This window comes from Eucyclogobius newberryi, unplaced genomic scaffold, assembly GCF_026437365.1.
Source record: "Eucyclogobius newberryi isolate DKJ021-1_F unplaced genomic scaffold, fEucNew1.0.hap1 SCAF_2, whole genome shotgun sequence".
NCBI lineage: Eukaryota > Metazoa > Chordata > Actinopteri > Gobiiformes > Gobiidae > Eucyclogobius > Eucyclogobius newberryi.
The window spans coordinates 3918423-3942539 of NW_027315834.1; the positions used below are offsets into that span (position 1 = coordinate 3918423).

The following is a 24117-nucleotide window of genomic DNA, read 5'->3' on the forward strand; positions in this document are numbered from 1 at the left end:
TAAGAACAAGATAAATGTGTTGTTTTAAACCTGGTTATTAGCATGTAAAACAATTTAAAGTACTTTTATCTGTTATTTGATATGAAGGAAGAGCACAAATAATGAATCATATAAACCAGAGATCATGATCTTTAAAACTGTTTTTCAATATAATAATATTTCTTAGATACAAAATAAATACTGTTTGCAGCATTTGACACAAGGAGATCTTGTGGAATATATGAAATCACATCCTACAAAAAAAAAAAAAAAAACATATATACATTGCCCCGAAAATTAGACCGGGCATTTCCAAAACGAAACATAAGCGATGAAAATGCCCCGAATATGGCCAAATTACTAGAGATGCACCGATCAATCGGCCGCCGATTTAACAAGCCGGTTTTATGCTGAATCGGCCAGAATCGGTGACCGGCCGGTCCATGTCGTAATTGCCGGTTTTCGGCCGATCCAAACTGACCCGCATGCGCGGTGCGTTGCAGCTCAGCTCGCCCAGAGCAAAACAGCTAAAAACTACAAGACTCTTTCAGAGCGCGGCGGCCAAAGTGTCCAGTTTACATTCAAAGTCTATGTAAACGCGCGTCGAACACCTCCTGCGTTTCCCGCGGCGCGATTCCTGCTTTTTCGCCGTGGAGCGCGGCGCGGAGGGTGCGTTTTGCCGTTTTCCGCTCTAGACGCTTTGACAAACATAATCTTCAAAGCATTAAAATTGTTGTGTCGTCGTCGTCGTCGTCGTTGTTGTGAGCTAGCCTACGAGCTAATGCTAACAAGAGATCTCATCCACCTGAAATGAGACTTTAAAAATACTTTGATGCATTTGAGATCACATTACGTAGATACAAAACTTAAATTACTGACTCGAACAGCGAAATGGGTGACTACAATCTAATGTCAGGACTATTTAACTGTCCCACAGCCTCAAAGACGTGTTCACACAATCAGCTGTGCTCTAGAATTTATAGTGCACAGCTGATTGTGCTTCTAGTGAGTGTGTGAAGTTATCAAAGAGCTGATGAAACTGGAAAATGATATTGGCAACATATGTATGCCTCATTAAATATGCTGTATTATAATAGTAAAAGTTTGAATAATATTGCAGTAAATGTACTGGGCTCAAATATAACTGCTGTACAATGTTCTTTAAGATCTGGATTTGCCTTCAGCCCTCCCTGTTGCTCCTGTTGCTCCTGCCCCTGCTGCTCCTGCTCCTGCTCCTGCCCCTGCCCATGCTCCTTCAGGGGATGCTGGCCCTTCTGCTGCACCCACAGGTGTGTAAAAGCTTTTGGTTGGATTACAATTTGTTTTTTAGCCTGTGTCATCTATTGCAAATTGTTTTTTTTGTAGAACCACGAGGAAAAGGACCTGGAGCCAGAGTCCTCCAGCTTTGAGAGGGAGGTCCTGGCAGCGCTCTGGGACTGACCCTCCTCATGTTCCATCGGCTTCCTCTCCTGCAGAGGGTTCCAGCTCATTCAAAAGAATGTGTAAAATTACAAATGTATAAATTACTATATGAAAATAGTTCATTTGATTTCAATCTGGAACCATTGGAGCTGCATCTTCTGCAGGAGAAATGGACTCCTTTATTCTCTGTTTCCCCCACTCTTCTCCAGGCCATATTAGTTAGTATATAGTTCTGTATTTATATATTATTTTTATATATAGTTATTTATTTTTCTATTTTTCCACAAAATAACTTACATTTTATATTCTAAAACGTGTGTCCTGCATACATGCAACTTTTTCATATAATACTGGGTAGTTTGTGGGAAAATCAGTGGCTAGATAGAAAATCGGTATCGGAAAAATCGGTTTTGGCAGGTCCGACCTCCTTAAAAAACGGAAATCGATATCGACCAAGAATTTTGGAATCGGTGCATCTCTACAAATTACTAGTTAAATCTTGATTTTTTTCGAAGAGGGGCACGGCGGGCCCCCTCCCATTTCAAACCGCGGGCCCACCGGAGATTCAACTGCTTGCGGGCCCCGGGCCCCCGTCTAATTCGCAGCCTGTTAGTCCCGGCATGTGGAGGCGTTTCCATGCAAACATGCCTCCAGCAAAGCAGTGGTCAAAGCTCTGATCACAGAGTACCACGCTGGGGCATAGCGTCCTGTAAAGAATTGTATGCACTGTTGTTCTCTATTTCTGTGCAGGAGAAAACTGCTTCAAACTGTCCTTCAAACCAGGGGACTGGATCCTGGTCCAAGTTCTTCTCATCACCGACGCTGCAGTGGATTCACGCGTCACACTGCAGAGCCATCTTCAGCTCACCTGTGGAGATCAACAACGCGGCTGTCTGTCCACTTGTGGGTCAGACACACGGGCCGACAACTGAAGACCTCGTGGGACTTTTGAATTGCAACGATCTCAAGTGCGAGAGAGCGGGGGGCAGAGCAGGTCGTAAGGCTCGACCCGCACCACCAGAGCGGTCTGATCAGGTGCTTCGAGCACGTGGCACTTCGCCAAACCACAGCGCAGTTTAAAGCTCCACTTTTCTCTGCAGCGTTTGGTAATCGCATCTACACAGACACTCTCCACTTTCCTTATGGCTCCCAGGCACCTGGAGGCAAAGAGCTCTAACAAGATCGACAGGAGCACCGGCAGGTCTTTTAACTGTAGAATATGTTTGTTGTCCCGTTGTTGTTGTTGCTGTCTGCAGCTTTAACATGGTTGATACTTCATATTGCTCTGCTTAATTTGATATGTCCAGCCGAGACACACCTTACATACATTAGCAATCATTCCACTGTCTATACCAAGCCCCCGGAAGCCAAGATGGCCGCCATTGAAACCTATGGAGCTGCTCATTGGCGCATGGTTCCAAAAAAGTTTTTTAGTTCCGCATTACTTCCTGAACAGTGGTATATCTCCTCCCACTTTTGTGACGTCATCGCCGTGAGGCTTTGGCGTCGGGAGCGCGCACGTCACAGCAGCGCGAAAGACTGAGAAGAGTCAACACGGACTTTTGGAATAATTCGGCTTGAAATAGTCTGTTTACGTAACGTATAATGATGGATTGTTATATCCATCTATAAATATACATGTATCATGTTGTAAAGCTCTGATATTTAAGAGAATTATAAAGAAGTGTTAAGATAAAAAGTCTGGTTTAATGACAATGAATTACATTTAGAGGTTTAATAACCTTATCATTTTCTGTAGTTTTTGGTTTGGGTATTTATTTTGTTATTAACTTTTCAGTTATTTATTTACATAATATAATTTGGCCAATATGCATTTTTTTTAATCAGATGAGAAGAAATATAAAATATAATCATCGATTCTGTTACATAATTGAGTTAAGCAGTATTTAATTATATTCAGTTTCCTTTTGTGTCGTTTTTTTTTATCACGTCAATCTTTAATAAATACAAAACACATTTGTTTATTAATGTATTTCATAAGAATAATGAACATGAATGAACTTGTTCAATAAATGCAAATCTGATTATAACTACAAATGATAAATTGATTTTAGCCAGTTTTAGTTGAGTTTTAAAGCTCCAATGAGTTTTAAAGCTACAATGTGGGAGTCCCTTATTAAGGGGTTTTGGAGTCTGTGTAATGTTCATTATTATTATCATCATTAATATAATCAGAAAAGGTTTATTCCATTGTCAAAGAACAGAATTCACAAACAGTGGAACTTGCTTTGGTGATTCAGTGCAACATAAAAATATTAACAATGATAAAACAACCTGTATAAGTCAAATAGAACAAACTGAATAAAATAAGATATTCCTTTATTGTCCACACATGAGGAAATTTTGTTGTTGCAACACAGTAGATCCAGAGGAAAAGGACAGAAAACTTATAGGAAGTTTAAAAAACACTCTTAATAGATCGATCTTAATAGAAGAACTCTTATAAACAAAAACTCCTCTAGACAGAACCTCTCATACCTTAATAAAGAATGGAGGGGGAAATAAACATTAAATAAAAACAGCGTAAGACAAAATAATAATGGTAAAATAAACACTCTTTTTACATCAGTTATATGCACATGAATGTGACATTATTGCGTTAAATACTGAATATCTCAGTATTTAACAAGACTTTGTTTCCATGGCTACGCAGTCTTCTGTACTTCAGTAACTGCACCGTTCAGCTCCATCGTATGACTGAGAGAAACAGAACATGTCACAGCTTTAGATTATACAAGTCACATAACATACACTTCATATGTTTTAGATTATACAAGTCATATAACATACACTTCATATGTTTTAGATTATACAAGTCATATAACATACACTTCATATGTTTTAGATTATACAAGTCATATAACATACACTTCATATGTTTTAGATTATACAAGTCATATAACATACACTTCATATGTTTAGATTATACAAGTCATAGAACATACACTTCACATGTTTAGATTTATAAAAGTCATAGAACATACACTTCACATGTTTAGATTTATAAAAGTCATAGAACATACACTTCACATGTTTGTCCTGAAGCTGCTTCACAGACACATGTGACACATCAGTGGCTCTTTTGAAGAACAATTATCATTTAGTTTTTTTGGTCATAACAAAACAGACATTTTATAAATTCAAAATACTGATTCTACACTGTTTACTTTTAGTCGAGGCACAAGTTATTATTAAAATACCTTTTGCTTTGGAGTCGTCAGGAGTTTACTTGAGATGACTGTGTCTGCAGTGATTAGGTCTGCAGTGACCTGTAGAGCTCTGGACAGCACAGACAGACTAAACTCACTGGTCAGCACTCTGAAGATGAGAAAGATACTCATTAGAACATTGATATATTCTGCACATTTAACAGAGAAAAGCTGGAATATGTTATTGACAGATTTACATTTCGCTCTGTAACACAAAAGTTCCTCTTTTCACATTAATTTTTAAAGCTAGAACCAAAAGTCATTTATTTATGCATAAGTTTAAACCTTAGAAGTTAGAACATAACTGACATGTTTGCTAAATCTCTACATATTCCATGGAAGTAAATCCATGACATTCCTATAGAAAACAAGCGTGTGCTTTGTTTAAACACAGCACACGTCATTATGAAATATGTAATAAAACCTCAAATGTGGTCTCAGCCCCTGTAAGTACAGCACTGTCACTTTTAAACACCTTTACATTTATATATGTAAGATATGACCCATTATAGCAAGTTATATTTGAATTATTGGTTGTTTTTTATAGCACATAATACAAACATCACTTTATTTCCCTTCTTTCTCTAGTTTTCCTTGATCTGTGCATAACCTCTTGTCTAATAGAACATTTAGTAAGAGAAATAATTAGTTATTTATTTGCAGAAGCACGAGCCATCACGACGTGTTATTGCATCTTTGTGTAGCTAAACTTTAGCTTACGTTAGCTCGTGTTAGATAAGATAAGATAAGATAAGATAATCCTTTATTGTCCCACATGGGGAAATTCCATTGATGCAACGCAGGTAGATACAGAGATAGATACAGAAGAAAAGAACAAATAACTTATAGGAAGTTTGAAAAACACTCCCAGTAGAAGATCTCTTATAAAAATCTTAGGATGTCCACCGGCTCGTGTTAACTGTGTAATCGTTGTTTTACACTTCATATGGAACGATGTGTGAAACGTGAGGAATGACATACAAACACAACTTACGTGTATCGTGGTCTCGTCTGGTCACATTCTTCTGTTTGTGTTTAGTTTCCGTCACGTGTTCTCCCGAGGCTCGTTCATGAGGGTGACGTGCGCGCTCGGTGCGCGTACACCGTTCACCGGAAGGTTAAAAATGTATTTTTTAAGTATTTTAGAAACAGTTGAAGAGTGAAATTCCTTCTATTTTATTTTTAGACTAAAAACAATTTAGCATGTTTGGTAATTTTAGAGGCCGAACTCCTGAAATGGTCCGACCAAAAGGCTGCATTCTGCGAAGTGGCCACTACTCAATTTGGAGCCAGAGGCAGAGGGGGCGTACCCTATCCAGATATTATAATAGATCCATGGTCTATACACTAAATTTCTGGTATCGATATGCTAAATATATAGCCGAGAGCCACAAACGTAAAGATTGCTGTGTGTACACACATGCCCATAGCAGCCACGGCCCAACATGTGCTGCCTCTTCCTGTGCCTGACCTAGCCAACAGATTACCTGCCACTCTGATATCTCTAGATTATGCTAAACTTCTGAGTGAGATAGTTTGGTCTGTGTGGAGAGCGATAACCCCTCTTATATCACGCATGACTAAAGGTCGACCTAGAATCAAACCTCCTGAAAACATAGAATTGGGACCACTCTTCGGACCAGTCCATATTAAACCTGGCTCTAAATTGACATGCTTCGCACAGAACATTACATCCGTAGACCTAATATCTGAACTTAAACCAACACGCGTGGGACAAATCCCTAATATATATTGTTCTACAGTATATGTCCCGTGCACTTATCTAGAGGACGGCACACACCTGAACACATCCCAGGCGAGTCCTGGAACCACATGTGCACCATACTTCACTGTACCAGACATTTTGGGGACCATTCCAATAGAGGATTACATGTTTCTTTGTGGATAGTACATGTATGAAAGTCGGCGGGATGGGTTGGCCGATGTGCCGCTGTGGTCCCTTCAGATCATTCATATATAATATCCAGCACACCACATGTCACACACAGGGCACAAAGGGATCTGCTGCCTCATAACTCTGGTTGGAGTTCTGATGTGCCAGATGACCACAAAATTTGGACAACAGGGGAAAAAGTATTATTGGCATTGTTCCCAAATCTAGGTGTGGGTAAACTGATGTTGCGTGTAGAGACTCTTAGCTATAGATTTACTTCCTTTATCAACACAACACTTGCTACTATTGAATTACAGAGAGAAGAGATGCATGCACTTCGCGCAGTAGCACTTCAGAATTGCATCATAATCTATCTGATAACAGCCTCAAAGGGTGGAGTCTGCATTTTACTACGCCAAGCTTGTTTTACATACATTCCCGCTAACGATGAGGATGGAGGAGCAATCCAACAGGGACTCGCAAATTTCAAGCTCCGTGATCTCATGGAGTCAGAAACTCACACACTCACTCTTCGTCGGTGTTCGACTGGTTTCTGTCCTCCTGGCATGACAGACTTATCAATTTTGCTATAATTATGGTAGTGATCTTAATCCTGTGTGATCCCATGCTTACACAGGATGATTAGTAAGACGGTTTCTGCCCAATTTGTGTCCATTCAAATGACAGGACCTAACACAATCACTCCACCTGGTGATTCTGATTATGTGAGCGACTCAGATGAGGACTCCATCTGCAGAGGAGTCCTGTAGATTAGTTTCAGATATAACAAAACAAATTAAGATTAGAACCACTTGGTTTTGTTATTTCATTTATTCTTAATCTTATACTTAACCTAATCACAGGGGATGAACTAATCATTATTTGCGTTTTAAATACATGTGCTAATTTTGCGGTAATGTGAGGATTGAGACACTGGTTTAAAGTCCCAGGACAAAAGGTTCATACTCTGAACAGGTATTAATTGTTTCTCCTTTGACAGGTTTTGCTTCTGCTGAATTTTGATGATGTGTTTAACATTCTTCTGATTTTCAGGTTGTTGATTTACTTATATTGATTGATACATTGTTGACATTTTTGCTAATGATTAATAATAAAACAGGGGTTTGATTTTAATCAGAAGGGGGGAATTGTGGAGTAAAAATGTAATGTCTTTGCCTGATCCCATAAAACTTAGGTCAACATATGTGTAACATCCGGGTCACACTTATTATGGCTCTGCATGCAGACATCCCTGGGAAAACAGACTGACAGCTGCAGATCCAAGGATGTCTCGCATGCGGTAGAACATCGAGTGTGTTTTACTGCAATATGTTTAGACTGGTTTTGTGCATACGTGGCACCTGTTATGCCTTAATAAGCTGAACTCAATGTTTGCACTGGTCAGATCAGGGAGGGAAAGACGAGAACTGTCAGGGAGAGCTTTTTTGGCTGTGCACGGCTGAAATAAAGAACCACTTTTGAACAAGACAACTTGGTTATATTTCGCCTCATTTTCTCTGTCATTTGTTACAGAATAGTTTCCACAACAAGCCCCACAGAATAAAGTAAGAATGAAAAGGGCAATATCCAAAAAATCTATCTCAAAGTTCAAAGAAATAATAGAGCCAATATTCAGTGACATGTCATGTGATCCTGCTGAGAACAGCTTTAGTCCCAGTATAAGTGACCAATCTGTCCACTTGACCATGAATTCTCTGAAGTCTGCTCTTGATGTTGCAGCTCCCTTAAAACAGGTCATCAGGCCAAAGCGCGCCTGCCCATGGTACAACAAAGAACTGGTTTCACATAAACAAAGAGTTAGAACATATGGATCATTTGGCCCCTCCCACACAGAGGAATCCCTAAAAGCGTGGAAAAGCTGCTACTGTCCTATAAGCAGGCTCTGCCTAAGGCCCAAACCAGATACTATTCACATCTAATAGAAGTCAACTAAAGTAACACGCTGTAGCCATGGTAACAAACTGTCACAGTTCAGTAGAGCCCTCACTCCCAGATACTCTCAGCTCTGATGATTTCCTCCTATTTTCTAAAAATAAAATAAAAAGAATCAGAGATAAATTAGATGAAATGACTCCCACTATTCGCCCTGAACAAGCCCAAGCTGTAAAACTAACGTCCCATATAAATCCACCAGTAAATTTAGAATTTAGGTTCACAGCTGTTGATCAAGCAGAGATAACTTCAGCCATTATGTCCTCTAAAAGCTCAACTTGTGTCCTAGACCCCATTCCAAGCAGACTCCTCAAAAGACATTCTCCCCCTAATTATAGACTCTATTCTTAATATAATAAATACTTCACTAGAAAGTGCTAATGTTCCACAGTCCTTCAAACAGGCATGAAGTCATTAAACCTCTTTTGAAAAAGCCTAACCTAGATCCTGACCTATTGGTAAACTACAGACCTATTTCAAATCTTCCCCTTGTCTCTAAAATCAAAGGGGAGAAAGTTGTAGTTAAAAACAGCTTTGTCGCCATCTGCAAGACAATAACTTATGTGAAGTTTTCCCGTCAGGGTTCAGAGCCCCCCACAGCAGGGTTCAGAGCCCACCAAAGCAAGGTTCAGAGCCCACCACAGCAGGGTTCAGAGCCCACCACAGCAGGGTTCAGAGCCCACCACAGCAGGATTCAGAGCCCACCACAGCAGGGTTCAGAGCCCACCACAAAAGTATTAGGAGCCCACCACAGCAGGGTTCAGAGCCCACCACAGCAGGGTTCAGAGCCCACCACAGCAGGGTTCAGAGCCCACCACAGCAGGGTTCAGAGCCCACCACAGCAGGGTTCAGAGCCCACCACAGCACTGTAACTGCACTAGTTAAAGTCACAAATGATTTGTTATTAGCTGCTGATGATGGACTGGTCTCAATCCTGGTCGACCACAACATTCTACTGCAGAGGTTAGAATGTGATGTAGGGGTCAGAGGCCCCGCCCTCACCTGCTGTAAATCCTATTTATCTGATAGGTACCAGTTTGTTCATGTAAACCAGAGCTCCTCACCTTGTTCTAAAGTAACTTACGGTGTGCCTCAGGGGTCAGTACTCGGCCCAGTTCTGTTTCCTCTTCATATGCTGCCGTTAGGTAACATTATCAGAAAGCATGACAATAACTTCCACTGCTATGCAGATGACACTCAGCTGTATTTATCAATGAAACCGGATCAGAGCGATCAAGTAGACAGACTTAGAGCTTGTGTGAAGGAGATAAAAACCTGGAAGACTTCTTAACCCTGAAAAAACCGAGGTCATTGTGCTGGGCCCTAAACATCTACGAGATGCTTTATCTGAGCAGATAGTCACACTGGACAATGTCAGTGTACCCTGCAGTTCTACTGTAAGAAAGAGTCTTATTTGACAAGGAGCTCTCATTTAAAGCACATATAAATCAAGCCTGTAAAACAGCCTATTTTCATCTGCGTGATATAGATCATATCAGAAGAATCCTGCCTAAAAGCGATGCTGAAAAATGTATCCATGCATTTGTAACGTCTAGATTAGACTACTGTAACTCCTGCTCACAGCGTGGCCTAAAAGCTCCATAAAAAGCTTTCAACTGGTTCAAAATGCAGCAGCAAGATTACAAATGAAAGTGCATGAGTGAAAGTGCACGAGTGAAAGTGCATGATTGAGGAAGAATGAGCTGTGCAGATGTTTATATTTATCACCGATTTATTTATAATAATAGAAAAGTGTTTTAATGTCTTTTATATCTGTGGGAGATTTAGAAAAGCTCAACCAGGGACGAGAGTTGAACATTAGCACTGGCTATAAACTTTATTTTGTCGCTATGTATGACTGCTTTATCCCTGTCAAATACATAAATCAATATGGGACCTTTAAATGTGGCGAGCATAAACTATTCATTGTGTTCATAAGCTGTCAATATTGTTCACAAGCTCCACCCACTTTTTCTCCTGTTGATCCATATCAAAGAAAGAATGGAAATTGGAATCAAACCTTCTAAAACGTGACTTTTTTGTCAAGATGTAAAAAAAAACAATTGGGGATGTAATTAACGATGACTCATTATCAAATGATATAAATAAAGGGCAATAGGTTTATTTATTTGATATTTGCACGACTTTAAAAAAAACAGACCTTTAATAGGAGAGTTGAAACAAATGTAAAGAAATTGTGTCATGGGCTTCATCTCAGTGAAGATACTTTCACTTTGGTTTTTCTCACTTTATTTTATTCTATCTCATGATTTATTGTTTCAATTCAACAGTTACTTGGTTATCTCTCGATGCTGAGGGTGTTAGTTTGTTTGGTTACTTTTCAGTGTTTTCATAAGGAACTAAGCACATGAAAGAAAGGAGTGAAAAACAACCTCTCCTCTATGACTACATTTTATTTACTTTTACTTTCATTGCTAATCCGTATTAGTACTTCTTGTACGTCCTTGTATCTTTCATAAGCAGCAATGAATGTATAAAATAATAGTAGAAACACACTCTCAGTAATTCACTTCACATCCAGCCGAGCCGATGAAAAGAGTTTGACTTTCATTTACGTTGTTGTTCTAGGTTTGTAGCGTTAGCCGACTAGCTAACGTCACAAACAAGTTAAAACGTTGTCCTAAACGCTGGATATAAGTGAATGAAACACATTCCTGTACAAATACAATGTCATTCTCCACTTACCTTCGGCTGTGTTGAGTTGGAGCCGTTGGAGTCGACTTAAATGTTGAGAGGATTAGACAGAAGTCAGTAACAGCGACAGCAGCGTGCATCTTAGGTCAAAGGTTACTCCTTCGTACGTCATCAAGCAGTGACAGACTGCAACACAAAACAGTAGCGCCTCCTAGTGGAACACATAGTAATGATCAAATTAAATCACATCACATCTCCCTCTTTAGCTGATTCCCAACAGCAAAGTGAACATGGGAAACTGTTGTATACAATCCCAAAAGAAATTATCATTGTGATTAAACTTTCAACTAAATTCTAATGTTGTCCAAGCCGTGTTATTTAGTGCCATTTAGTAAACACCAACAGAACTTTTGAAAACAATGATCATTTTTTTTAACATTCCAATAACTTTAAATAAAGGTTTTTTAAACAGCAAACGACATTTCAATTTCAAACATAGTCCTTAAACCTTGTAGGTGGCTTAATAACTGGACCAGTGGAGGTCCTCTTTGGGGAGGAACCTGAACTGGGAATATTAGGAACACCGTGCACAGATGCATTAGTGGCAGCAGGCACAGCACCTGGCTCAGTGATGTCACAGTCACTCGTCTCTTTTGCTGTATCGTGGGTTGCTGGCTCAGGCACTTGCCTCCTGTTCCTACGAGAAATAGTTCCTTGGTCAGTTTGGACAATGTAGGATCTGGGCTCTGGTGCTGTTGCAATGACTTTTGCTAGTGTTTTCCAACCCTTCTCCTCGTCCAACTTCACTGTAACACTCTGGCCAGACTGCAGTGTTGACAAAGGCCTGGCTGAATGACGCCTGTAGTAGAAGAAGCGGTGGGCAGATTTAGTCTGTTGGTCTTTAACTCTTACTGCTTTATGATCAACTGCAGTTTGACAAAGCTGCTGGGGCAACGCAGGCACCGTGGTCCTGATCTCACGGCCAAGCATGAGCTGAGCTGGGCTGTGACCTGTTGCAGTGATAGGAGTAGCTCTGTAGTTGAGCAGGGCGAGCTGTGGGTCTGGTTGTTGCAGGATTCTCTTGGCGATGGCAACGCTCCTCTCAGCCGCTCCGTTCGCTTGTGGGTAGTGAGGACTGGACGTCGTGTGCTGGAAGTTGTACGTCCCACCATTATCTGTCACTAGCTCTAGTGGAATACCCCACCTCGCAAACATGCACTTTAGTTTTGAAATTACTCGGTAACTGCTTGTGGTAGATAAATGTGAAATCTCAATGTAGCGTGAATAATATTCAGTCAGCTGCTATTTACTGCCAAGCACCTTGCGTTTGGGGTGTGGTAATCTGTGGTTCTTTTCGTTGAGTTGGTTTATTCCTCATGCAAAACTCACATGAGTCGACTAGCTCAGCAATGTCTTTCCCAACACCTGGCCACCACCCTGACATGTTATCTCTTTTCCTGCACTTTGTGAGTCCCTGATGACCCGCATGTATTTGTGACAGTACAGTCTTTTGCATTGAGAGGGGAATAACAATGTGGTCATCGTGCATTAAAAGTCCTCTGACTTCTGACAGGAGAGCTCTAACTGTATAATATTTGAGCAGGTTGTGAAGCAAGCGTGACAAATCGGAAGGGCCAGCCTTAATTTGTGTAACAAATCACTGTTTGCAGAATGTCATCATTGCTTGTGGCCTCTCTTATTTTGTTTAGTCTGTCTTTAGTAATTGGCCTTGTTTCAATCATTGCCTGAACATAAGCTTTCACTTCCTGCTCGGTGTCTGACACAGTACAGTCCTGCAGGGGTTTACGAGACAAAGTGTCAGCCACAACAAGCTGCTTTCCTGGAACATAAACAGCTTCTGGGTTGAACTTCATCAGAAGTCTCTGACACCTAACCAGTGCTTCATCCAGGTCGTACGTGTTTATAAGCGGAACGAGGGGCTTGTGATCAGTTTGTAATACAAATCTGTCCATGCGCTGCAGATATCTCCCAAAGCGTTCGCATGCCCACACGCTGGCGAGGCATTCTTTTTCTATCTGAGAGTACCTGCATTCAGTCTGTCAGTGTCCTTGAACAAAAGGACACGACAGACTCAAATCACCCTCAGTTTATTTTTGCCAAACAAGACAATTTGACTGACGTCTGAAGTTTTCCTCTGTTTGTAGGGGAGAAAAAATGTCCTGGTTTCAAAATGGGGATAACCACAGCCTGCCTCCAAGTATCTGGAACACACCCTTCTGCCCACGCATTGTTTATCAATGCAAGAACGTCCTGCGTTACATCTACTTTTTGTTTTTTTAAAATGTCATACATCTGCCCATCTTTTCCTGGAGCAGTTGGACCGCCCCCATTTATCGCCTTCACCAGCTCTTTCAAGGAGAAAAACAAATGGATAGGATCAGAATTAAGAAGATAAGATAAGATATGCCTTTATTGTCCACACATGGGGAAATATTGGTGTTACAACGCAAGTAGATAAAGGGGGAAAGGACAGATAACTTATAGGAAGTTTAAAAAAAAACACTCTTAATAGAGGACCTCTCATATCTTAATAGGGAATGGAGGGAAGAAAATAAAAATAAAGATAAAAATAAAATAATAATAAAAATAGCTGGCATAAGACAAATAATACTAATAATACTAATAATGGTAAAGTAAACACTCTTATTCACATTAGTTATATGCACATGAATATGACATTAATTGCGTGTGAGTATGATGGTAATTGCACATGAATATGACGGTATTGCATATGGTTAAGTCAGTCAGTATTGTATGTGTTCAGGCTAGCTGTGTTTGTTGTAAAGTCTGACAGCAGCAGAAGGAAAGACCTGCAAAACGTCTCCTTCACACAGCGAGGATGGATCAGTCCCTCTCACTGAAGCTGCTCTCCAGAGCGGACAGAGTGTCCTGCAGAGGGTGGGACTCATGGTCCAGCATAGATGTGAGTTTAGCCAGGACCCTTCTGTCGCCCACCTCCTGCACCGAGTCAAGAGCGCAGCCCAGGACGGAGCTGGACTTCTTGATGACTTTGTCCAGCTTCTTCCTCTCCCTCTCTGTGATGCTGCTGCTTCAGCAGGCCACACCTACAGGAGCTGATGCCACCACAGAGTCGTAGTAGGTCTTCAGGAGTGGCCCTGTCACTCCTGAAGACGTGAGCCTCCTCAGGAGGTAGAGCCGACTCTGGCTCTTCCTGTACAGTGAGTCTGTGTTGTGAGTCCAGTCCAGTTTGTGGTTCAGATGAACACCCAGGTACTTGTATGAGTCCACATTCTCAATGTTTAGTTTCAAGTTTGCACGGATGATTATCTAACATTGTGTTCCTCCTACTGATCCCTACATCCCCCAAGTTTGACCACTGTGGACGAGCTGAAAAGCTCTGGCTAAAAGATCTGCCTTCTGCCTATCGTTGACTGCTACAACTCCATCACTTCCTAACAGCGGAACATATCTCAAGGGTTTAATCCCTGACATTTGTCTTACAGCTGACCATATTACATGAACAGAGGTTTCCGCACCCCAGGGGTGATGTTTTGTCAGGGGCCCAAGTATATATATGCCAACCACTAAAGTAATACATAAATGAACATGTGAAAGTTAATACATTAAAGCACTTAGTTTATAAAGTATTCAAGAAATGTGTGCATCTCTTTTTGCAGTTGTCACATCTTGTTGGGAATTTGGAGGAGCTTGTACATGAACTTCATTTTAATATCAAAGAAGATGTGACTAACTTAACTCCTGATGACGTGGACGCACAGTCAAACTTGAAAATTCATTTACATGTGTGAAAACAGAATCAGAAAATCTTGTATTGCCATTGTCAGTGAACAAAAATTAGAAACTAGGAACTTGCATTGGTGAGTGAATGATTGACAAAGCCTCAGAGTATTTGAAGAATCATATTTTAGCCAAAATGTTTTTATTAAAAATGTACAATGAATAGTCAGAAAAATAAAATTGCCAAACCCGATCCTGATCATTCATTGTAATTATTTTGGATTAGTTTGGAGTGAATGGGGTGTGGCCTAGAGTGGGCGTACTCTCAGTCAAACATATTCCTAATTTGGACAAATATAACTTAAACCAGCAAAATGACATGTAACCATAACAACATACTGCAACAATGTCAATGAACACACATCATTAGCAGGTCATGAGGAAGTACATTAAATATGACATAAACATATTTCAAACACAGTTCTTAAGGCAAACTAAACTAAAGCATGATTTAGTTACAAGTTTAGATCACACAGTAAACGTTAAGTCAGTTTAAATGTTAAATACAGTCATTAAGGACTTAATCCTGAGAAAGTTTCCATCCAGCAGAACAAGAGGATTTGTTACAGTGGACGATTCCACTTCTCCACAGGGGTCAGGTCCTTGGACCCATTTGGTGTCCTCTGTGTTCTTTATCAGAGGTGTTGACCCAAAGGGGGGGAGGGGGGTGTGGTGAAGACAGTGTTGTTGGTCCATGGGGGATGGAGAACGTTCTTCCACCCATTCAACATTTTGATATGCTTTCTGCAACAGTGTCTTGAATGATGAAAAGGTCATGTCTTTTAAAGGTCTCTTTGGACACATATGTGTTCAGAAAGAGAATCCCTCTTTGAACAGAAATGGAAGTTTAAGTTAAGTTTAATCTCAAGTGAAACTGTGAACACCCTTCATCAGTAGGTTCCGCCAGGTGGGCGGGGCCTACTCAGAGTAGAATAAATAACTGCATTCTCAAACTAGATCCGCAGCTTGATAATGACGCTTGGATGAGTCGAAACGTCCTGTTTTTAAAAAAAAAACAGTGTCCAGATGACAAGCTCATTTATCGTAAAACATGGCAGGTGTTTGATATGAAAACATATGCATCTGATAAGACTAAGGCCTTTCAACAGTGTGGACTCTCATGTGTCTTATTAAGTGGCCTGACTGTGAAAATGCCTTCTCACAAATATTACAGCTGTAAGGTTTATCTCCAGTGTGGACTCTCATGTGTCTTATTAAGGTGCTTGACTGGGAAAATGCCTTCTCACATACATCACAGCTGTAAGGTTTCTCTCCAGTGTGGATTCTTATGTGTGATATTAAGCTGCTTGAGTCTGAAAATGCCTTCTCACAAACATCACAGCAGTAAGGTTTCTCTCCAGTGTGGATTCTGGTGTGGTTCTTGAGGGAACTTGCTGTAGAAAAACTGTTTCCACACTGGTCACACTCGTATGGTTTTTCTCCTGTATGGGCTCGGTAATGTTTGGAGAGGTCAGGTGATGTTCTAAAAGATTTTTCACACTGGTCACACTTAAAAGGTTTCTCTCCAGTGTGGACTCTAATGTGTTTTATTAAGCCGCTTGACTGGGAAAATGCCTTCTCACAAACATCACAGCTGTAAGGTTTCTCTCCAGTGTGGACTCTCATGTGTGATATTAAGCTGCTTGAGTCTGAAAATGTATTCTCGCAAACATCACAGCTGTAAGGTTTCTCTCCAGTGTGGACTCTCATGTGTCTTATTAAGGTGCTTGACTGGGAAAATACCTTCTCACAAACTTCACAGCTGTAAGGTTTCTCTCCAGTGTGAGTTCTGGAGTGGGTCTTGAGAGCATCTGCTTGAGAAATACAGTTTCCACACTGGTCACACTCGTATTGCTTTTCTCCTGTGTGAGTTCTGTATTGTGTCTTGAGTGCAAAAGCAGACCTCCATGTCTTTCCACACTGGTCGCAGGTAAACCCCATTCTTCTGATAGACTTTTAGATCTGACATGAATACAAAAAAAGAAGACATGAAGTAATAATAGTGTTAAATAAAGAACTTAAACTTTTGTCAGTTCCTTATCACCGTTGAGAGTGGTAGAATAAGAATAATTATGAAATGATTATTATATTAGTTATGAAATGAACAGGACTTTACTGTTGGGGAGACAAAATATATTTTTGTCATGGCACAAATTGGTCAGCAGGGATTGCAATTCTAATACACAACATTCCTGGGAAAGTAATTGGCTCTAAAAATGGTAGTTTGGGTCAGTTGACTAAAAGGGCAACAGTTCACACCTGAGAACTTTATTACCATCTTGTGACAGGCAAGTGACTAATGTCTGAACAAGCAAACAGAAAGAGGAACATTCAGCAAAAAAAATTAGGACCTTTAAAAAGCCCATATCATGCCATTTTCCCTGTTTGTACAACACCCATAACATAATAGTTATGAAATATCATCCATATCTTGGACCTGCTCACAAACATGAAAATCTCTCCCCGCCTCCTCTCCCCGCCTCCTCTCCTTGTCTGCTTCCGCTGACCCCGGGAATAATTTGCTTTTCGTCTACGATTTTAGTGAAATGTCGTGGTCTAACAAAAACAGGTGAAATAAACTCCAAACACCTTCCACGTGCTGTGTCCTCCACAAGCAAATAAACACCTCCTCCCTTTCCCTCTCGGCGCAGAGGCGCAAGGAAGGGGGCGTGTTACAGGAACAGAGTGCGTCCTGGAGGAGGGGCTGAAACAGGGAAGTGTGTCGCGGGATGAGGTGTGTATGTGGGTAGGCCCCGTCCGTCTGCACATCCGAGGAAAGGGAGGGATGTTGTTCTTAAGTTAAAGCAGGAATCAATCACAAAACACTTTGCGAACATATGTGACGTACAAATAGCACTGTAAGAAGGTTAAAAGGTCTGAAAAGTCTATTTTGCATCATATGGGACCACTTGGTTTCTTCCAGAGAAAGGATGCACTGGGTCTCAGCGTTGCCGGGACTTATTTTCATATTAAAAATCAAACCAACCCGGGGCCCTGTGTATAAATAGCCCCCCCTAGTGCTATTTCTTTAGTCACATCACACAGATGGGAAAACAAAATGCGACTCAGGCTGCCTAATCTGAGAAATATTATTCATATTCCCTGTGAAAAGTTAAGGCCTAGTCCCACTGAAACTAGTCTGAAACTTGCTGTCCTAAATGTCAGATCCTTATACAACAAATCACTCTTAATTAATAATTGTCTCGAGCCATGGAATGGAACGTTCATTCAATGGAATGCGAGGAGTCTTTGTTATTCCCTGGTCTCTTATGATTCATGGTCATGCCAAAAATCGGGCATTTTTGACCCCCTGAACATCGATGAAAAGTCACACATGGGGACATTGACGCGATCGGCTCGGCCCGAACTTGAATAAAATGGAGCTTGCAAGAACGCCCGTCGAAAAAGCACTATGTATTGCAAAAAAGAAAAAACATGAAACTCTTAATCTTTGGCCAAGGCACATGAAACTTGGAACAGTGATAGGCAAGGCAAATTTATTTGTAGAGCACATTTCAAATTTCAAATCACAAAGAAATTACAGAAACAGAAATACAACAATATTAACTAAATATTTTTTTTTTTTAAAACACCTCGCTACAAAGGGTAATGTGTTTTTGGAGTCCAACTCCCTTTTAAATCAGTCCAACTGATAGAGCTACCATTGACGAGTAAACACACGTGGCAGCATCGCTGCATGATAAACAGGAAGTCAGCCATGTTGAATCGAGGTGGCCACGTTTTATTTATTTTTTTTCAAAATCGTACTTGTCCTAGGTTTTTCGTCCAGTCAAGCTCAAAATAACACTTTTTGCATCTGGAGACATTGAAAATTAATAAAATTCCCCCCAATAATTTTAATTCCTTACGGTCTTCGCATAACACGCTCTCAAAAAAGGCTTCATTTCCTGCTAATGCTAACATTTATGCTCTGTTGCTAGGTGACAGAGGTACAAGGAGGTGGTGGTGCAGCCGGGTCACCGAGGCTCTCTCTCCCTTTCTCCCTGCTCAGGTCTGCGTTCAGCACGATCTTGCAATTTGTCAGGACAAACAACTATTTGAATCGCTAACTACGCAATCATCAACTGTGAATTACTGAGTGTCATTTAGTATGCCGCAAAACGCAGCAGAAAACATAGACGGGCGGGAAGGTGGTCGCGCGGGTGGCGAGCCATCATCGCCGCTAGCGTGGCTTTGATGTAATTTGTTGTCAATTAAATCTGACTTTTTTTTTTTCTTAAGTAGTACTACCAGTACTTCTTACACACATGTTGTACTTTTACGCAAGAACGCAGACACTCACAATGGCTTCAGTCATTGCACATTATTTAGTTTGATGTTTTTCAATCAGGTTTTAGACCTATTCACAACACTGAGACTGCTGTTGTCATGGTGACAAATTACATCCTCCTGAACACTGACAAGGGCAAAGCCTCAGTCTTAATTCTGTTAGATCTGAGTGCTGCTTTTGACACTGTCGATCATGAGACCCTCTTAAAGGTTGAATGGACGATTTTTTTGGCCCAAATTTTAGTCTTATTTCCTCGTGGCGTGGACTGCCGATTAGTCCTGCCACGTATCAATCATAAAACGCACCTACCGCTCACCTGCAGCCGCGTGTGGCTCGTCCCCCGAGAGCAGCACGGTTACACGTGTCTAAGCGCATTAATCTATCATAATATAGTTCCCTCAGTGTACGGGACAAAATGAAGACGGAGAAAGACAGTTCGAGTTGACTCATAAAAGACGGAAATCTATGGGAGACGAGAGACGCGATGCGATCCGTCGCGCTAATAAACAAACGCACGTGTGTGTAGTATCAGTCCACACGAGGGAGTGCGCATGCGCACTTCCGCCTGCGTTCTCAAATCGCCGAAAAAATCGTCCATTGCGCCTTTTAGAAACAGACGAGTCAGATCTATGTTTCACTGTCGGCAGGTAAATATGGACCAGTAGATTCACTCTGTCACTGTATCCAACAGATCAGTGTGTGGATGCAAAACAACTTTTTCCAGCTGAACTCAGACAAGACTGAAATCATGGTCTTTTTCCCACAGAAACAAAGAGAAAGTGTTAGCGGTCACTTCCAGAGTCTCTCTCTAAAACGTACAAACCAAGTTACAAGAGGGTAATAATGGACTCGAAAATATTGCCAAAATCCCAAATATAGTGTCCAAACCCGATTTGGAGAGACTTATCCATGCGTTTGTCTCCAGTAGATTAGACTGTAACGGCCTCCTGCTGGTGCCAAGATCAGGACTAAAAATGGACCGGCCTCCTACTGGTGCTAGAGTCAGGACTAAAAATGGACCGGCCTCCTGCTGGTGCCAGAGTCAGGACTAAAAATGGACCGGCCTCCTGCTGGTGCCAGAGTCAGGACTAAACATGGACCGGCCTCCTGCTGGTGCCAGAGTCAAGACTAAACATGGACCGGCCTCCTGCTGGTGCCGGAGTCAGGACTAAACATGGACCGGCCTCCTGCTGGTGCCAGAGTCAGGACTAAAAATGGACCGGCCTCCTGCTGGTTCCAGAGTCAGGACTAAACATGGACCGGCCTCCTGCTGGTTCCAGAGTCAGGACTAAACATGGACCGGCCTCCTGCTGGTTCCAGAGTCAGGACTAAACATGGACCGGCCTCCTGCTGATGCCAGAGTCAGGACTGAAAGCATTTTTCTTTGCACTCTTCTCTTTTATTTCTTAAACTGTTTCATGATTTCTGTCATTTCTTTGTGATTTGAATGCATATTTTCCTGCTGTGAAGCACTTTGAATTGCCTTGTGTATGAAATGTGCTCTACAAATAAACTCGCCTTTAAATGTGGCGAGCATAAACTATTCATTGTGTTCATAAGCTGTCAATATTGTTCACAAGCTCCACCCACTTTTTCTCCTGTTGATCCATATCAAAGAAAGAATGGAAATTTGACTCAAACCTTCTAAAACGTGAATTTTTTTGTCAAGATGTAAAAAGACCAATTGGGGATGTAATTAACAATGACTCATTATCAAATGATATAAATAAAGGGCAATAGTTTTATTTATTTGATATTTGCACGACTTAAAAAAATTATATCAATAAAACTACTTAAAAAACTGACTTTTAATATGAGAGTTGAATCAAATGTAAAGAAGTGAAGCTACTTTCACTTTGGTTTATCTCTGTTTATTTTATTCTATCTCATGATTTATTATTTTAATTCAACAGTTCATCTCTTAATGCTGGGGGTATGACTTTTTTTGGTTACTTTTCAGTGTATTTCATAAGGGGCTATGCTTTTTCTTTTCATCTCTGAAGCACATGAAAGAAAGGAGTGAAAAACAACCTGGAACTGAACCTCTGGAGACAATCAACTCAACTACAACTCTTCTCTCCTCTTTGATTACATTTTATTTACTTTTACTTTCAGTACTAATCCGTATTACTACTTCTTGGTAGTTTATTGCGGCGGGACAACGGTTTAAACACGTATATCTTTCATAAGTAGAAATAATATAAGTATAAATAATAGTAGAAACACACTCTCAGTAATTCACTTCACATCCATAAAAAGAATTTTCATTTCATTTGCGTTGTTGTTTTAGGTTTGCAGCGTTAGCCGACTAGCTAACGTCACAAACAAGTTAAAACGTTGGCCTAAACGCTGGATATAAGTGAATGAAACACATTCCTGTACAAATATAATGTCATTCTCCACTTACCTTCGGCTGTATTGAGTAGTGATTGGTCATTTGAAGCCGAGGCTTCGAGGCTTGTACTGGGTTGTTGTTGTTGTTGTTGTTTTATGGCGGTTGGCATCCAATTGTTGCATTACCGCCAGACTTTATTCCTCAGACTTTTCGTAGTCCTCAGACTGTCGTAGTCCGTAAAAGTACTCCTTCCATTGCTTTGGTGTTACAAAGCCCATGAGGTCATGATATGTCTTTGTGACCGGCTTTATTCCAGGGAGACTCTTCTTCATCTTCCTCTCCCTCTTTGACGTTCGGTTGTTGTTGTTGTTGTTGTTGTTGTTGTTGTTTTATGGCGGTTGGCATCCAAGTGTTGCATTACCGCCAGACTTTATTCCTCAGACTTTGTCGTAGTCCTCAGACTCTGTCGTAGTCCGTAAAAGTACTCCTTCCATTGCTTTGGTGCTACAAAGCCCATGAGGTTATGATATGTCTTTGTGACTTGTTGTAGAATAGTTGTTTCAGAGACCGACCGGCTTTATTCCAGGGAGACTCTTCTTCATCTTCCTCTCCTTCTTTGACGTTCGGTGCTTCCACCGTACAGCTTTATTCTTTAGGCTTCATTCTATAGGCTTTAATATTTCCACTGATGTCGCTGCTTGGTAGCCGTGCGTCTACGAGACTGGACGAGGACAGGAGACCACCCCCACCCCCATCTCGTCACTCTGATCACTCTGACTCTCCACAAGCAGACCCCCATCACTCCGACTCCCATTTAGCGCCTTTAGCCTGTTTTCTATATCTGCCCAATCAAGCTCCTTTGTTCCAAGGAATCTCCCTGCAGCTTTAGCAATGATCCTGATCCTTTCAGTTCTGCTTTGAGTCTGAGCAGCACAGTTTACAACATCCACCATAAAGAGTACAAAATCCTCTCTATCCACAACCAGGGTATTCTCATTAATTCTGGAACCTGCACACTTGGGACCTCCACTCTTGAAACTTTCACACTTCTTGGGAGCCACGCTGGCCTTTCTCATTTCGCCCTGGCTGGGAGCAGCGCTGGCTCCCCTCTCTGTATTTACTCTAAACTCGTTACTTGAAACTTTCTTGACTGCATCTGCATAGGATATACCTTGAGAGACCTTTATTTTCTGCACCTCAGCAGCTCTTTTGCTAAACCTGCATCCCCCGAAGGCAGAGCTATGTTCTTCCCCACAGTTACAGCACTTCAGTTTTGCTCCCACGTCACACTTCCCATACTCGTGGTCTCCTGCACATTTACCACATCTTTGCTTCCCTCTACAGACCGCTGCAATATGCCCAAAGCGCTGGCACTTAAAGCAACGCAGGGGCGGCGGAACATATGGCCTGACGCTATAGCACATGCACCCAATGAACACCTTACTAGGCAGGCACCTCCCTTCAAGTGTTACCATTACCGACAAGCTGTCACATCTTACCCCAAACCGGGTCACCTTCAAACGCCTAGCGTCCACCACCGTAACTCCAGTCAAATTCTCCTTAACTTCATCCACAGACGTCGCCGTAGGGACACCTACGATAACCCCTCTGACCGTGTTTCTTTCAGCATCAGCCTCATCCTGCTGCTCATTCCCAGAACCCTCGGACGAGCTAAGGGACTTTTTACGTTTCCGGGCACGTGCAGGCAGAAAAGGCTGCTCCTCCACGCCGTCCAGAACGTCTTCCATCCCCGATCCACTCTCCTCCGCCATCTCCCGTCTCTCCAGACCGGGTGTTGAGCAAGGTCTCCTCACAGTTTTAGTCCAGGGCTTGTTCTTCCTCAGACAGTTGTTGTTCTATAGGCCTTCGTGTAACGTTGTTGTTGTAGTCCTCAGACTCTGTCGTAGTCCGTAAAAGTACTCCTCCCATTGCTTTGGCGTTACAAAGCCCATGAGGTCATGATGTGTTTCGGTGCTTTGGAAGTACAAAGCCCATGAGGTCATGGGACGTCTTTGTTGTTTTACAAAGCCCATGAGGTCATGGGACGTCTTTGTCGTTTTATCCTTTAGAAGTCCTTCTTCCATCACTTTGGTGTTTCTAGGCCCATGAAGTCAAAGCGCGTTAGAACATCCTCTTGCTCCTCATCCTCGGCTCAGTCTCCAACACCTCCCACCTCTATAAACGTTTACCCAGCCCTGTACTGAGTAAAAGGGGACGTGTTGTTTTATGGCGGTTGGTATCCAAGTGACGCGTTACATTACCGCCAGACTTTATTCTTTAGACTTTATTCTTTTCGTTAGACTTTATTCTTCAGATTCCGACCGGCTTTAATTCCAGAGCTGACTCTTCTTCATCTTCCTCTCCTTCTTTGATGTTTGGTGCTTCCGCCGTCAAGCTTTATTCTTTAGGCTTCATTCTTTAGGCTTTGATACTTCCAATGTTGTAGTTGCTTGGCAGCCGTGCATCTACTGGATTGGGCGAGAACAGGGGACCAGCGCCTTTAGCCTGTTTTCTATTTCTGCCCATCCAAGTTCTTTGGTTCCAAGGAATCTTCAGCTTTAGCGCTGATCCTGATCCT

At 41.5% G+C, this 24117-nt stretch overlaps 2 protein-coding genes across 2 annotated transcripts in view; both read right to left on the bottom strand.

The window, feature by feature from the left end:
• The window catches only part of LOC140366860 (uncharacterized), a 195683-nt gene that overhangs the window by 101123 nt on the left and 70443 nt on the right, over positions 1–24117 (bottom strand). The window lies entirely within an intron of this gene.
• Positions 1–24117, bottom strand: part of LOC140367128 (uncharacterized) — a 142407-nt gene that overhangs the window by 47833 nt on the left and 70457 nt on the right. The window contains exon 3 of the mRNA XM_072453469.1: positions 16262–16656. Coding sequence (XP_072309570.1) covers positions 16262–16656 — 395 coding nt within the window. The remainder of the gene's footprint in view (positions 1–16261; positions 16657–24117) is intronic.